This window comes from Fistularia commersonii, chromosome 5 (assembly GCF_037954325.1).
Source record: "Fistularia commersonii isolate RoL2024-O1a breed Wild chromosome 5, RoL_Fcom_v1.0, whole genome shotgun sequence".
NCBI classification, from domain to species: Eukaryota; Metazoa; Chordata; class Actinopteri; order Syngnathiformes; family Fistulariidae; genus Fistularia; species Fistularia commersonii.
The window spans coordinates 3,166,005-3,181,844 of record NC_141288.1 but is presented as its reverse complement, the minus strand read 5'-3'; the positions used below and the strand labels follow the sequence as shown (position 1 = coordinate 3,181,844).

At 43.6% G+C, this 15,840-nt stretch overlaps 2 protein-coding genes across 2 annotated transcripts; both read right to left on the bottom strand.

The window, feature by feature from the left end:
• Positions 1-164: 164 nt before the first annotated feature.
• nots (nothepsin) lies at positions 165-5,700 on the bottom strand. Its single transcript, XM_086147375.1, has 10 exons — positions 5,662-5,700; positions 5,558-5,567; positions 5,236-5,450; positions 3,865-3,982; positions 3,474-3,592; positions 3,006-3,205; positions 2,394-2,519; positions 1,380-1,524; positions 443-541; positions 165-357 (listed from the first exon to the last, which is right to left on the bottom strand). The coding sequence occupies exons 1-10, from the start codon at positions 5,698-5,700 to the stop codon at positions 181-183; spliced, it is 1,248 nt and encodes a 415-aa protein (XP_086003501.1). The 3' UTR covers positions 165-180.
• A 1,641-nt stretch (positions 5,701-7,341) lies between these two features.
• On the bottom strand, positions 7,342-13,674 carry cct2 (chaperonin containing TCP1, subunit 2 (beta)). Its single transcript, XM_086146451.1, has 16 exons — positions 13,611-13,674; positions 12,317-12,391; positions 12,172-12,237; positions 11,552-11,663; positions 11,155-11,231; positions 10,956-11,068; positions 10,618-10,820; positions 10,447-10,547; positions 10,194-10,321; positions 9,727-9,830; positions 9,412-9,531; positions 9,175-9,303; positions 8,977-9,080; positions 8,801-8,900; positions 8,315-8,456; positions 7,342-7,645 (listed from the first exon to the last, which is right to left on the bottom strand). The coding sequence occupies exons 1-16, from the start codon at positions 13,611-13,613 to the stop codon at positions 7,615-7,617; spliced, it is 1,608 nt and encodes a 535-aa protein (XP_086002577.1). The 5' UTR covers positions 13,614-13,674; the 3' UTR covers positions 7,342-7,614.
• Positions 13,675-15,840: the final 2,166 nt, after the last annotated feature.

Sequence of the window (15,840 nt, the reverse complement as noted above, 5' to 3'; positions counted from 1 at the left end):
TAGAGGATAGTAAGCCCCAAATATAATCAAAAAATGAGGAAGGTCTTCCACTAAAAACAAGCCGGTGGCATCACATGGTTAGCACCATGCTAACAGTTTGTCGCTAACCGTGTCGCTCCTTCTGCAAGAACTACACCAAACTCTGTCAATTGAAGTGTTTATTGATCACGCGGCCATTGGTCAGCGGCCGGTTGGGTGTCGGGCCACCGCAAGGCCGATCCGGTCTTGGCCTCGATCGAAGATGCTGTAATACTCGGACAGAAATACGTCTCCAAGAATCCACAGCGGCCCTTGGGGGGTCACGATGTCCATGGCCTGGAAGCCACTGAAACACAGCTCCCTGTCCCCGAGCATCTCCTACAGATGAACATCAACATGGAGGTTAAAGTTTTTGTCGGCGTTCGTCAATTTGACTGCGCCCGGGACAGGAAGTGGTCCTCACCCTTCGGACGTAGCCCTCAGGCTTCAGGTGATAGTCGACGCCACCCAGGACGAAGGTCACGGTGGGCAGACTGGACAGTCGGACGCAATCGATCAGGAACTGCAGACACGAACACACTGGATTTGAAATCAGCTCGTTTTTCTGATTTGTGGATTAAAAATATTCCCTGTTCTCATTTATCAAAATACTGTAGCTTTTATGGCCTTCGAGTTTATCAGCACATTGAAATGTGAGTGCGGTAATAACTTTACTTACGAGTTTAATTCTTTCCATGACTGAGCTCGTAACTCAGTTTACTCCTGTATCCAATGAAATTTCCCCATCAAAATGAATTGAAAAGCTATTAATCTGTTCCAGCCCCTTTTTTTAACGTGTTTTAAATAAGAAAAATATGCTTTATGAATAATAAATAATGTATAAAAAATAGTAATACATAATGGTTTTACTGAGTGTATTTACTATGAAGATGTCAGCGGAGGAGGATGTGTGAGTTCTTCATTTGGTGCTCTATCGCTTTACTTAATTTAGTTCCTGGCTTAGCCTCTTAATGCTACAATGTATTGCTAAATATAAAATGATACTTTTGATGGTTGAACTTCATTTAGCGACGGAGTGATCGGCTCTTTTTAAAACCATCAAACCATCCCAACAGGCGTTGAGTGACTCTTTCGAAGCCTCGTCCGTTGACCTTTCGGCCGTCTGCTGCACCAAATCCCCATAAACGTGCTCTCTATCTCAAAACAACAACTTCTCCATCTCTTTACGAACAAGTAAAGGCAGGCGATGTGTCACTTCACGGACAGCGGCGGCCACGTCGGTGTCAAGCACGTGGCAGAGGAAATGTTCTGAATATCAGGATCAATTATCCAGGGATTCAGCTGAAGGTCTGGAGGGTGAAAAAGGTAGAAGTTAAAAGTAAACGACCCGTTTTTCTCACCTCGCCGATGTTGGTGGGCGTCGCCCCGATTAGCTGATGGATGCTCAGGACGTCATTGGTTGGCCCCGCAATGAGAGACGTTCCTGTGTCGATGATGGCCTGGCAACCTCGAGAACAGAACGAGTTGACTCCCTGCACCGCCACACTGACGCACACACACACACACACTCAGTTTTTTGTGAATTACCATAAAGAGATGTGACTATGCTAATGTTGACGTTTCTTTTTTTCCATGATTAACAGCCTTTTTCTCATCTGTTTCCCTCTATAAGTGACTATTATTCTCTCTGACTGTGTCTTAGCTTCTGTAAATGGCATCAACGGTTTCTTTTAGCAATTTGTTACCGACTCTTAACCTTGCCAGTACCTTTTAAGCAGGTTCGTAGCACTGGTTTGTGTTGACAAGTCACTCAACTACTTCAATTTCAAAACTTTGTATTCACTAAATATCATCTGGTATTTGTGTATGTAAGCATGGAATTAGCAATTCTTAAAAACATTTAGAATCTGTGTTGCACCGTGTTGACATGGTACCAACATATAGCATTATTTCAGGTTGGGTTTTTTTTCTGCAGATTTGGCTCAATGACTACATTTACTGGCCAATTGGTGGCTGACATACTTTGGACGTCATGTTTTGATATCAGCTTAACTTGCTTGGATGCTCACCAGTGGACATACTAAAAACGTTTCCGGTACCATATATTATCCCCGATGGAAACACTACCAGTAAAAAGTACCCAGTCAAGTAAAGTCATGCTTGATGTCTATCATTTGATGACCATTGATTAATATGTATTAGCTACTGTTAGCAACTTGATGACTGAGCGCCACGTCATGCTGATGCTGACTGGTCGGCAGCTACCAGCCATCTGCTGCAAAAATCTTAGCATCTACAGTATATGCAAACTATTAGCTTGTATGAGTCACGCAAGGAGTACACTCTGCAATCTAAAATATGATATTTTTATAAACAAGAGTTTCTTTTGTAAATAAACTGTGAAAGAATGAAACCTGTCCATCTTGATCTGCCAGTAGCCTTTGGCGCTGACGGGGATCCAGTTGACCGGGTTGCTGAAAAAGGCCTCGTCTATTCCGCCCAGCAGCAGCTCCCCCTCCAGGTTCCCCCCGCTCGATTTCCTGCGGGAATCAAATATATCAATGCTGACACCCTCGACCCATTTCTAAGAATTACTTACTTTTTTTTTGACAAAATATTTTTAATATTTGAGTGATGTCACGCCATTTCAAATGGATCTTTAGGGGTATCTGGATGATTTTAAGACATTCTCCTCCAATTTTATACTGGATTTCATGTAAACGTTTGGCGGCTCATGTCAAAAGCACATTTTGCGATGAACTTAATGCTTACGTGCTCCTTTTGGCTTTTGGGGTTAATTCTTCGACAAGAATTTCGAGGCAATAGATGATATTTGGACCTTCGGTGGAACTCGTACAAGTCGTTAAGTAATGTTGTGGTAATTTAGAGGTATTTCTCAGTCATTTATTGCCATTAACTTGAAAGTTTTTAAACAGTAAATATCAGAAAGTATAATAATTCCTTGAAATCCCTGCACGATACCTGGTCTGGAAACAAGAGGTCCCTGATCCAGAACTAGGCCCCACCTGTTGAGGTAGAAGGAGAAGATGGGTTGCTCCACCACCTTCTGTGCCATCATGTTGTCGAAAACAGGGTTCCCCAGGATCTCGGCCAGGGTTGGGTAAGCCATCCCCAGAACCCCGTCGAACCTCGCCATGACGAAGGTCACTCCGGGTTCATAGACCGACTCCCCAAACTCCTGGTTCAGGACGTTCAGGCCCCCGACCTGTGAGAGGAGAGCAGAAACACTTCCCAGGTTCTTTACAGTCAGGTTTCCATTCCTCAAACTTGTAAAACTTTCTTCACACCATCCCTGGAATCTCAGTGGGTCCTTTTTATGACTGATCTTTTGCCAGAAAACATAATTCACTTTTAGTTTGTTACTATACTTATTATGTCCTCTGGTCTGGGTTGTTATGAAAGTGAAACTGCAGCCACTCTGGGATTCTGATATGAAAGGGAATAAAAATAGAAGTGAAGAGAATAGAACGGACCTTCAGCGTCTCCCGGGCCATGACGCCAAGCAGGTGACCTGATCCGTAGTGAATCCCGAACATCCGACCGTCATGATTAAACGAGGTTGATTCAAAGGCCCTGAAACGCCTGTGCGATGCTACACACACACACACACAAACACACACACATACACACACAGGTGGTGACCTTCTTATCACACACATGCCAGCCGGGTCGAGCTGCTCTGACTGGAGAGATGAGGGGTGTCACACTGCCGTCAGGGTAAAGTCACATTTGAAAGTGTTCAGGAAAAACTGAAAGACTGAAACTGATTGAGGGTAAAATTTTTCATATGTTAAAAAAAAAAAAAAAAAAAAGAGAAGTGTTTGTACTGTGTGTTGTGTGCACGTGTGTGTTTAGCTGTTTTACCACAGGCCTCGCTGACGCAGTAGGATGACGGCACCCAAAGGTCAGCTGACCCGGTGTCAAACACCACTGAGAAGTTCTGCTCCGGAGTACCCAGACTGATTTCACCAAAATATTGAGCCTGAACACACACACACACACACACACACACACACACACACACACACACACACACACACACACACACACACACACACACACACACACACACACACACACACACACACACACACACACTTTGGCTGGGATCTGACTTCTCAAACTTTGCTTTTCCACAACAGTTTTGACGTGAAAAAATGGACTATACAAGAGGAGTTCCAAATAAGATGAACATCTCCTGGGAAAAGTAAAAGAATCAGAAAAAACTTTATTTGTGCCCCATAGGGCATTTGGGGGAATTAAAAAGAAACACAAACTACATTTCGATCGGTGGATGTGAATTCATTCGATCATCCATTTGTACCGCTTATCCTGGGGGTTCACCCTAGACCAGTTGTGAGTCCATCACAGGGCCACATTTAGAGATACAACCATTCACACATTTTTATAGAGAGGACTGTTTACTCTATCATTCACACGTCTGGGCAATTTAGGATCGCCGATGAACCTCCTTTGTGAACAGTGGGAGGAAACCGGAGAACCCTGAGGAAATCCATGAAGCCGCGGGGAGAAAATGGAGACTCCACCCAAAAAGGCCCCCCCGTCGGAATCCCACCCGGGACCTTCTTGCTGTGAGGTGAAAGCGTTATGAAACTGCGCCACTGTGACGCCCTGAATATAAATTAGGGCCCATAAAAAACAATGTGATGGAAAATGAAGATGTGGAAGGATGTTAGCAACTCCTCTAGCGCCATCTAGTGGCTAATTAGAAAGGCTGTTTCACCCTTTTGTTCATTATGATAAAAAGAGCACTTTACATATTCAAAAAATTTAAGTTGTCCACTGGGGGCAATTGATAAAATAATAATTAATTGAAGAATACTTCTTTCCTCAATCCAGCCATGAGAGAGAATCCGCTGAGGCCAGAGGTTATGGCAGAAAACTTGAATTTGCTTGACAAAAAAGTTAAAATCTGCTAGATGGAATACGTCGGTACATATTTCACCGCAAGGGTGATTAATGCTACCACAGAAAAAAAATTGCTTGCTTTCTTTTCTTTTGTATCATGTCCTCTGTGATTTCCTGTGCAAAGACACGTTTGGCTTCCCCTACCTCCACAGGGCTTTACTTATCCCTAGGCAAATCAATCCTGTTTCCATGGAGACATTGTTTTCGTGAAATTAAAGCTTCCATTTATGAAAACCTGGGTCAATGACAGTAGTTAAAATACATCATCAAGAGTCTCCGGACTTAAATTAAATGTATTATTCTTACATCCATGAAGTTGTAGAGTTTCTCACTGGAGCGCCCGAGTCGGAGCGACTCTGTCCCGGACGGGTAGCACTGGGCGTAGTGTCGGTTGAACATGTCGGGCCGGTAATCCCGCAGGAATTGGTTCAAAAGCCCAACTGTCCTCAGTTGGGAACGAATCGTCTGAGCCCGTTTCAGAGGAATCCTTGAAGGGTCGTGGATAAAAAAAAAAAAAGTGACTGAAAAAGACACTCAATATCACTCAGCAACGAGCAAAAAAATACTTAGGGCACGTAAAATATTTTTGGGAAAATTACAGTTGTTCTGTTTCTTCTTGTTTTCCTACCTGAGTAACGCTGAGCTCGTCCATGTCGACAGCAAAACCAGCAGCAGGAGCTTCAACATGTCCAAGTGTCAGCCCGCGTCCGACTGTCTGTCTGTCCGTCTGACTGTCCTCTGCACCTTATCACACTGCACTTCGGCTCCCATTGGCTCGAATCCACTGCAAAACTCAGCATCCTCAAATGTTTCCCTTAATCCAAAAAAAAGTGACATCTTTTTATGAACCCAGTACAACAATAAAAAGTTTTTTTTCCTACCGTTATATATTTTCTATATCAATCCTACTACTTTTGCATTGGGTCAAGCACCACGTCTGCAAGGCAGGGCGCAATGTCGTCATCCCGTGCTCATTGTACGAACTGCATGTTGACGCATTTTTGTCCTGGACGTCTATCTAAAATATTTAAAATTAATAATCTCTTGTAACAAAATATAAAATAATTTCTTAAATAATAAGACAAAACAGAAATGGTAACGCTCATCTATTGCTGAGGAAAAATGGTACACATGTATCAGTTTTATATCATATTAAAAGATTTCCGGACAAAGATATTATCATAAGGTTACATGACTGTTTATGCCAACCTTTAAAAACTTTATAAGACCTTTAAGTTCTAAATATGACCGATTTGATGTCGTTGAGTTTGAAGTTTACTTTCCAGTCTGGTTACGAAACGGGTTTGTTGACTCTGACTCGGTCACTCTGACACCAACACGCATACACCAGGGACTGAATCAGCCACAGAGGCAGAATTGTGTTAGAATGTAATAATGTAAAATTTAAAAAAATCACCTAAATCATTTTCTACATTTTTTGACATCCCTTACATTTAAAGAAAACCGATAGCAACGATGCTATGCTTATCATATGTGAGCTAGTGCGGAGCTCGCTGCTCTGCCTCAACCTAGTTCAGTATGTTAGCATGCGATGCGATTCCGCAAACACAACAAAAATAATATAAATTTGCTACCAAAGAAATAAACGTATTCCTCATTTTTTAACATATTCTAAAATATCCACATCAAATTAGACGCGATTTTGCTTACACAGGCGTTAAGGTCTCTACCCACTCGCGGAGTATGCGGAGACTTTTTGACTAGCCAACTGCATTAAGTTAGCACTCGCTGTCCTCCGGGTGAAGTAACTGAGAAGTGGAGAAGGGAATAACGGGAAATGTTTATTTACCGTCAATAAAATGTAGTACAAATAGGATCATTCATTGGTTCCAAAGCTATCATGAGGATTAGCCTTACCGTTTTATTTTTCTCGTTTCTTTTAGCTTTATAACAGGGGTAAGCTTACCACTGCAGATCGCTATTTGCTAAGCCTCCACCGTGATTAAGCAGAGGCGAAGGGGGAAAAAAACGAATGAAAATGTTATTTTATCCCTAAAATGGTTAGCGATGCCTGAAATTCAAGTGTAGAAGGCAACGTGATTTTATGAATATAAGCTGTTAGCTTTTATCATGTCATAATCAGCCTTTTCCTTTTCACTTCCCTCCACTAGTACTTTAAATGGAGGGAAAATTGAGTGAATCACTAAATGGCATTTAGTATACCTTGGGGGCGGGAGGTTAAAAATATTGATATGGCAATGAATAAATGGTGATATATAATTTATTATTAACAGTGTGTTCTGGCTATTTGTTATACTTGTTTATCTCCAGAGATTCGTCGTTTTTGGAGGCACAGTAAGTGTTGAAAAAGCTAACTGATTTGGTTCCTGAACCAAGAAAAGTATGGCAATAAAAAAAGCTAAAATACTGAGAAACAAAACCAACACAATATTCAGGATTCATTCATTTATTTCAGTAAACAAAACAACGTCCAAAGTTTTCCAAGCAACGTTGCCACCCGCTAACGTTAGCGTGGCCGGGGTCCTACAAGCTAACGTCAACATCACAAACAGTCTTTTGTTTGCTAGCTAGCATCAAGCAGCTAGCATGTTCCACGGTGAGAGTTTGACAGACAATGCTAAGAGCCTTTTGTTTTTTATTATTTCAACGACAGAGGTGATAAATAACAAAAGCGATCCGCCCCATGTGCTTTGCCGACATCCTCTAGCAGGGATGATGATCCGGAACTCTCTTCCTGCAAAAACAAACAGAAAACATCTGGTCCTGATAGCTGAAATCAACTTGACTTTACACTGAAAAATAATAACAGCCAATTCAAAGAACTTTCCTTCAGTGATTCATACAAACTATCACCATTGCTGCGTGACAATGTGTGTGTGTGTGTGTGTGTGTGTGTGTGTGTCTGTGTGTGATCCACTGTAAAGTGCTATGTAACTGCAACGTGATTAAAGTGCTATACAGTAGTCCCTTGCCATAAATACTGTGATATAAAATGGCAAAAACATGTGATATAGCGAAAAACCTGCAATATAAAATGTCCTGGAGATTGAAAGTCCAGATTTGTAATTTTAATTTCAATTAATCTGTCTCAAAAGTTTTCAATCAATAATGTAATGGCGACCTATGGCTACTATCACAGTGCAGCAGAGTTCGGCCCTGTTATGTTTCACGCATGCATTTTAATTGTGTCATGGATTAAAAATGTGGCTTTTTTTAAAACCCACGATACAATTTTATATTGTGGATTTTTGCAGTATAAATGTATATTGCATGGTGTGGTTCTAAATGGAAAACCCCTGTTTTGATGGCAAACAGGTGATTTTTTTTCTGCCGTTTCTTCAGAATTTTGAAAAAAAATCATCACCACTAGGAACTTAAATAAAATGACTGATGGAGGACCGACCTTGGTGCTGCCTTGATGATGTTGTCAACCCTCAGGATCATCTCCGCAGCCTCTGAGGCGCTGAGCAGCACCTGCCTCTTCACCTGGAACGACTCTGTGATGCCCAGGTCCACCATGTTGCCTACCGTGCCCTCGGACATGTCTGTGACACACACACACACACACACACACACACACACACACGGTGACATTCTTATAACATAAAATTAGCTGAAATTGACTGTCACAGATTAAAATTATGACTTAAAATATTAAAATTCTACAAAATAACTAAGGATCATAAAAATAAACTGGTTAAAAATTTCAAATTATAAATTGAGCTGTTTTCTTCTTATGTTATGTGGTTTATTAGAATTAAGACGTCAACACAAACTACATTGTGCTGAATGACATTGTTTAAATGGCTTGTGTTTTCCCTGACTGTACCCCTGACCTGCCACCCTCTAAATGTTCTTCACGTTTCCGTGGAAACGCATGTGGACTCACTGAGGCCGAAGGTGGTCTTGTTCTCTTGATGAGCGGCTCTCAGCTGGGCCACCAGGTCGGCACTGTCGTAGCCGGCGTTGTCGGCGATGATGGTGGGAAGCTGGGGGAGGAAACAAGGGGTCGGTCAGGGCGACAACGGAACTGATTGCATCCTGGGACACCGGGGGAGTTCATACCATCCTGAGAGCCTTGGCGAACGACTCCATGGCAACCGCCTCTTTCCCTGGCGTCCGATTAGCCAAGTCAGTCACCACCTTCGCCATCAGCATTTCAGAGCAGCCTGACAGGAAATGGACGCCAAAACTCAATTAGCTTGACCATAACTTTGTTGTCTGAACCTGTGTGTGTGTGTGTGTGTGTGTGTGTGTGTGTACCTCCTCCATAGACAGTGCGTGGCTCCTTCACCGTCTGAGCCAACACACACAGGGCGTCGTGCAGCGAACGCTCTGCCTCGTCCAGGATCTGCTGCGTCGCTCCTCTCAGGACGATGGTGCAGGCCTCACCTGTGGAACGCAGGGCGAGGTCAAACGTCAGCCTCTCAATGCCAGGCAGATATTCACGTTCTGTCAATGAGTGTGTGTGTGTGTGTGTGTGTGTGTGTGTGTTCATACCCATAGCAACTCCAGAGAAATGGATGAGCGTGTCCTCGCCAATCATCACCTCCTCGATCAATTTGCAGTGCCCGAGTTTCACCAGCTCCGGGTGGTCGAAAGTGGAGGTGATCTCACCGCCTGCCAAGAGCACACAGCGCGCACACACACACACACACACACACACACTGTAAGAATCAAAGAGCACTCCCGCCTCACATGCACACACTTTTTATTTCTACAATATCTCAGCAGCGAGACAGAAAATATTTATAATCAAAATCAACCCAGTGAGGTAACACTGGTCCATGTGTGTGTGTGTGTGTGTGTGCTTACCAGTGACCAGAGCAAGACGCTCCACGCCGGCAAAGTCAGCGTGCTCGATCGCCATGACGCCGGCCTGAGCGAACAGCTGCTCTGGATAGTTGTAGATCAGCTGCCTGTCATTGCCAGAGATTCAAAGCAGGTTAGCGGCTGCAGCGCCACCTGCTGGACAACGGCAGCTCTGCTTCTGGAAACCTGATTTCTAACCTTTGACCCCTGGACCTCAAAGGGTAACTCAACCGATCACTTATTTTGCATTTTCAGTCATTTTTCAGTTATTCAGGTTCACAATTTCAGGGAATTATAACGAAACTTTAATGGGATTTATCTTAAATTTCAAGTTATTTAAGCTGATTGTGTGTATCTGTATGCATATATATGTGTGTGTGCATTGACAGGTTTATGTGTGTGTGAATATATATACATACATGAATACATATACGTGTTTGTGTGTGTGTGTGTATGCCGTGCTCTGAGACCTGTTGATGAAGCAGTTGATGCCATGCTTCAGGATCCGCTCCACCTTCTCCTTCATCTTCTCTTTCTCGGCGAGCTCGATCTCGGCCACCTTCGCTGTGGAGTCGACGCGAACTCTGGAGCTGAAGATCTGGGCCGGACACGAGGACAGAGAGACGGCGGGTCAGCGCTCGTTGAGGTTGAGAACAACTTAAGTAGGTCGCCAAACGGCCCATCAGTTTGTTCCTGCTATGTCAAGAGGGCGGCGGAGCCAACCTTGATCTTATCAGTGTCCATGCCAGTGTTGGCGATGAGGATGTTGGCGTTCTCCATCCTCTTGGGCTGATTCACCCCGATCTTCTTGTCCAACAGGAAACCTGCGGGAAAGCAGAGCATCAGTGTCTGAACCACCGGGGAGCCAGTGCTGTAACATCGCGACGGCCGGACCTTCGTCCAAGTAGGAGTCGATGAGGCCGCCGCCCAGCTTCTTGATGACATGGATGGCCTCCAGGTTCCCGGAGCCCTTCAGGCGGAGCACGGCGTCGACAGCCAGCTGGGCGAAGTGGTCTTTGTGGTGCGTCAGCAGCTTGGAGGACAGTGTGGTGCGTGCAATGTTCATCAAGTCCTCCTGGAAACGCCCGGGTTCATTGCTATAGTGACCGGGAGGAGGAAGAGCAGACAACAGGAGAGCTTTTTGAAAGGTTTTGTTTAATTTTTTTTTTCTTGTTTCTATTTCTCGACACGCCCCTTGAGGCTCGCGGTTGACATCACGGGTGTGATCTCACCTGTGGTCCACGGCGGCCTCCTTCAGAGCCTCCCTCGCCGCCTGCGTCGCCTTCCTCCAGCCAGCAATGATGGTCTGAGGGTGGATCTTCTTGGCGATCAGAAGCTCCGCCTCCTGCCGAGGACACGGAAACGATTGGTTCACGGGACATTCGCTCACCGAGAAACCCATCAACCAGGAGGATTTTTTATTTTTTTTACCCGAAGCAGCTCGGCGGCGAGCACCGTCACAGACGTGGTTCCATCTCCCACCTCGTCATCCTGAACCTTCGACATGTCTGCGCGCACATACACACACACACATCCACAGGTCATTTCTAGATCACTTTTAACACGCAGGTCATTTATCACAGGTTATGAGTGAAGTTCCAGATGATTAATCAGATATTACTTAAATCAATCTTAAGTGAAAGTGTAACTGACAGGCCATTAAGAGCAATGTAATTCTTATTTTCATGACATTTTCAATTTCCAGTGAATTTAACCATAACCGTCGTCATTAATGTATTCATCTTTAGTGAGTGACGGTCACTCCGGGACACTTTTTCTTTCATTTTCTTAATTTCCGTCTCGGTGTTCCGACGGCGTTGTCACTCACCGACCAGCAGCTTGGCGGCGGGATTGTCGACCCCGATGGCCTTCAGGATGGTGGCGCCGTCATTGGTCACCGTCACCGTGCCGCTCTTCCCCCCGCCCAGCAGGATCTTGTCCTGCAGAACAGGAGAGTTCCCACGTCACGACCGCAGGAGGTGTCAGGACAGACGAGGTCCACTGGCCCCGAATTTCTGGGCTTCAATTTAATGTTCATCGGGTCTTCGTTGACCGTTTCCGCATTTTGTTTTCAAATCTGAGCAAAGTATCAAATCTATACCTTTTTTCTTTACGAGAATTGTACCACGTAGATCTGAAGGTTTGCAAATTGATCTGGATTTGTGATTTCATTGCCAAGAACTAAAATTAATCAATCAATCAATCAATCAATTCATAAAAAGGTTTTAAAAAACAAATAAAAATTGAAAAATCTGCTAGAAATTACATGGAAATACGCAGCAGGTTAAATTAGTCTCACTATTTAAAATATTAATGTCATGAATTGAATTCCAAATTCTTTCAATTAAAGAAAAAAAATCCAAATAAATTATACTGAAGGTGTTTCATCTTTGGACATTTAAATATTTGAAAATTCCTTTAGAACTAGCTCAGTGACAGCGGACTCACCATCCCCTTGGGCCCCAGAGTGCTCTTCACCAAGTCCCCGATGGCGATGGCGCCGATGAACGACGACTGCAGGGAGACAAGCGGTCGGGTTCAACGGAGACGTCAGATTTTCGAGGCGGAAGGAGGGAAAGTGGCAGACACTCACCAGGCGGGCCGTTTCTGCTTTCTCCTCATCGGCTCCATGTTTGAAGATGTTGACGGGGGCCATGGACAGGGACGCCTGCAGAGACCGTCGGCATCAGTATCAACCCAGAAAGAGGAACCCTCTTAAATGATTCACGCGGACAAAACCACCAGGTTTGACTGGAGTGACGGAGAGCTGTATCCGATCAAAGCCTCACATTTCTGACCATATCACCATTTTAATAAAACTTATTTAACCTTCCTTAACTTTTTTGTGTGTTAACCCTTTGGTCAAAATACAAGGGCTTATACTTGATTGAATTTTTCATCAATCTTAATCGTGGCTTGTCAACCAGTAATGACTCATTTTTTGTTTATTTTGATAGATGAGAGCTGCACTCTGGAGGGTCAACACAAATTTCCAGTCTACTCAAACACCTCTTGTTTTATTGTTTAACAAAAACTGGTAAGTGAGTTAAAGATGGAAGCACTTCCTGCCCTTGTCGTTCACACAATAAATATCAGCCTTGGTTGGAAACCATAGGTGAGGATAAAACAGAAAGACCAAACTTGTCCATGGTACGTTATACTCAAAGCAAACGCAGGATAACACTGAAGGGGGACTAATATTTTATCTTTTTAACATCTTCCTGCTATAAGCTGCATCTGCACGGACAGAGAAGCCCTTTATTCCGAGCGTCAATGAAAGCAGCATCCGTCATCCCTGGAAACCGCTAGAAGCTTTGACACCCAACAAGTAAAGCAACCAAAATCACAAAAACGGCTGTCAATCTTGTTAACCTCTCATCTCTGCTGGTAGTGGATGTTTGTTTTTGAATGAAAATAAAGAGTGTCGTTAAAGTTTCTACCCGTCGGTTAATGATCTGCTGCGCTTTGAGAACTGACAACCACAAAGCAAGTAACTGCCAAGCTTAGCTAACATGCTAATGATCAAGCGATCACGGAAGCTCCGAACCGCCTCCAGGGCAGGGCAGGTAGAGCCAAACTAACCCTATTCTGTCTGCAACAGAGCCGGATAATTAATCTGAAGGTAAGACAGTCCCGGATCGCTGACCGTCGCTGGTAGCATCACTAGCCGCTAGCGCATTCATCACGCCCCATGTGCTCGCCGGGTAGCTGCGCTAACCGGGTGCTAACGGTGCGCTAGCCGGGGTCCCGACACCCTGCATCTACGACCCGTTAGCTGCTCAGCGGCGTCTCCAAACACTTCATACCACATTCGGTGAGGCTGCTGTGGCATTTTTAACTGACACCACTAGGTTTAAACGAACAAAAACGGCTGAGTGAAAACTCACCATGATGACTGTGGTTTTGGGTCCGCACAGAAGAAGGGCTGGGTCTGGAGTGACGCATTTACGTAATGACGTAACGGTGCCTTCAGGGAGGCTCGGGAGAAATTAGTTTTAAGTCTTCAATCACAAACTATCGCTTTCCCTTCATTCACCGTTTTAGAATTAAAGATGTTTGAAGAGACACACCAAGATAAACACATACATCTCTGCGATTAACTCTTTTTTAATGAAGAAATTGTTTTTTTTGTGGTTTATTTTCTGTCTCCATGCAGGCTGTCCATCATGAAGCTCCGCCCCCTCTCCGTGTCCGTCGCCTGCGGCCCCTGTGATTGGTCACCTGCACAGGAAGGCAGTAGATGTGCATGGGGAACCTCCGGAAGTAGCTGCTGACCCACGGCCTGCAGGAATATTTCAAAACAAACACATGATTCTGCAGACAAAAAAAAACAAGAGCAACAACAAAAAACAGCAACCCTGATTAATGGGCGTACAGACTCATCCCTTTTGAATTTATTTCCTCATTTATTATTTATCTTAAAAATATTATTATTTTTATTTATTATATTTAAAACATCCATCCTGCCCTCAGGGTCACCCCAGCTGTCCAATTTGTTTTAATAAGCTACCAACCAAACATGCATTTTATGCCCCAATTTTTCATAATTATGGATAATTGGAAGTAGCTATTTTATAATTCCTGGTATCAATCTATCAATTAATTTATTCATTTTCACTGATTTTTCAACGTTGAGGTGTGGAAAGTCAGGTCAAGGGTCACGGTTCCTACTTGGCCACACGCTGGCTCAGACTCAGGTAGCAAAAGTTTTCTCGCAGCTGCTTGTTTTCCTGCTGCTGCATGAAGTCGATCTCCTGCCTCCGGCGCTCATCCAGACGCTCTGACTCCCGCAGCGCCGCCTCAATCCGCCCCAGCTGGGAGAGAACCAAATGCATTTATCACTATCATTACTGTTGGATTTTTATAAATACATCTTCTACTAGTAGTAGTCTTAGAAGGAGCAGTATCATCATCATTATCATTATATTATTATTACTACAACTAGTATTATTTGTATTCGTATCATTATTTTCATTGTTATCATATTATTATTACTTGGAGCAATATTAGTAATTTAATCCCAAAATAATAATAATTATTATTAGTAGTAGTAGTAGTGGCAGTAGTAGTTGTATTGCTATTGTTGTTATTATTATTATCATTGTTATTTGGGGAATCGGAACATTCTGAAAAACACAAGAGGAAACAAATGCAAAAATAAAATATAGAAAAGAATACTGTTATGTATCCACAATGTTGAATTCATGGCCTTTCTGTAGGATTTACAGAGATGCATATAAATATTATAATGAGTAATTCCCTGCCTGGGCCAGTAGGCTCATGTCGTCCTCTGGCGTCTCCTGCTGCTCGGAGAGGTACGGGAGCCCCGTAGCCCCCTCAGCCTCCTTCACCTGCCCTGAGCCAGGGGGAGGACAGGGGGGGATTGAGGGGAGGAGACAACTGGGGACAGAAAGAGAGAGAATGCAAGGAAGTATCTGTGTAAGGATGACAGGATTTGCCTAAACAGCTCGTCCCCAAAACACCTGAGAGGTCAGCATGGAGGGGTGAGGGCAAAAATGAACCCCAATGTTAGTGGATCATGGGTGAATCCTGGGGTCCTCAAATAAGGACATTATTTTTCAAGCTTTTCTAGGCTTCTAGAGTCCAACCAGGAGCTGGAACCAGCCGAAAATGGAAATCTGAAACCCCAAGAACGATGTTCTAGAGTGTATTGTAGATGGAAGACCGATAAGATAAGATAAGATAAGAGAAGACAAGCTATTGATTCCCATGGTGGATATTCTTTTGTCACAGCAGCGTAACAGTTATAGTGTAAAAAATAAATATGAATATAAATATAAATAGAGAGACAGTTAGAAAATAGCAAAACCATCCATGAATAAATATACAGCAGGAAGAACAGCAACAATAACAACATCAGGGATAAGAATAGACAACATAATGGAACAGTAAGGGTTAAAAAATAGACAACCAAACCTAAACGAAAATATAAATAGAGTGATAATAGTAATGACAAGAATAAAATAAATAAACAAAAACAAATTTTTTGTTCAGCGATCACGGCGTCCTCACCGCTGGAGCTGCGGTCCTCACAACGATAGCTGTATTAGCACCAAGCCAAACACACACACACACCCACACACACACACCCACACA

Excerpts from the sequence above, each read along its gene's own strand:
- cct2 (XM_086146451.1), bottom strand. Across the intron at positions 10,821-10,955 it reads GAGGCCGCCGTGGACCACAG|CAATGAACCCGGGCGTTTCC; the intron begins GTGAGATCACAC and ends CGGTCACTATAG. Across the intron at positions 8,901-8,976 it reads TCGCCAAGGCTCTCAGGATG|CTTCCCACCATCATCGCCGA; the intron begins GTATGAACTCCC and ends TTCCTCCCCCAG.
- nots (XM_086147375.1), bottom strand. The coding sequence starts at position 5,700 with ATGGGAGCCGAAGTGCAGTGTGATAAGGTGCAGAGGACA. Across the intron at positions 3,206-3,473 it reads TGGCCCGGGAGACGCTGAAG|GTCGGGGGCCTGAACGTCCT; the intron begins GTCCGTTCTATT and ends CTCCTCTCACAG. Across the intron at positions 358-442 it reads CTGAGGGCTACGTCCGAAGG|GAGATGCTCGGGGACAGGGA; the intron begins GTGAGGACCACT and ends GTTCATCTGTAG.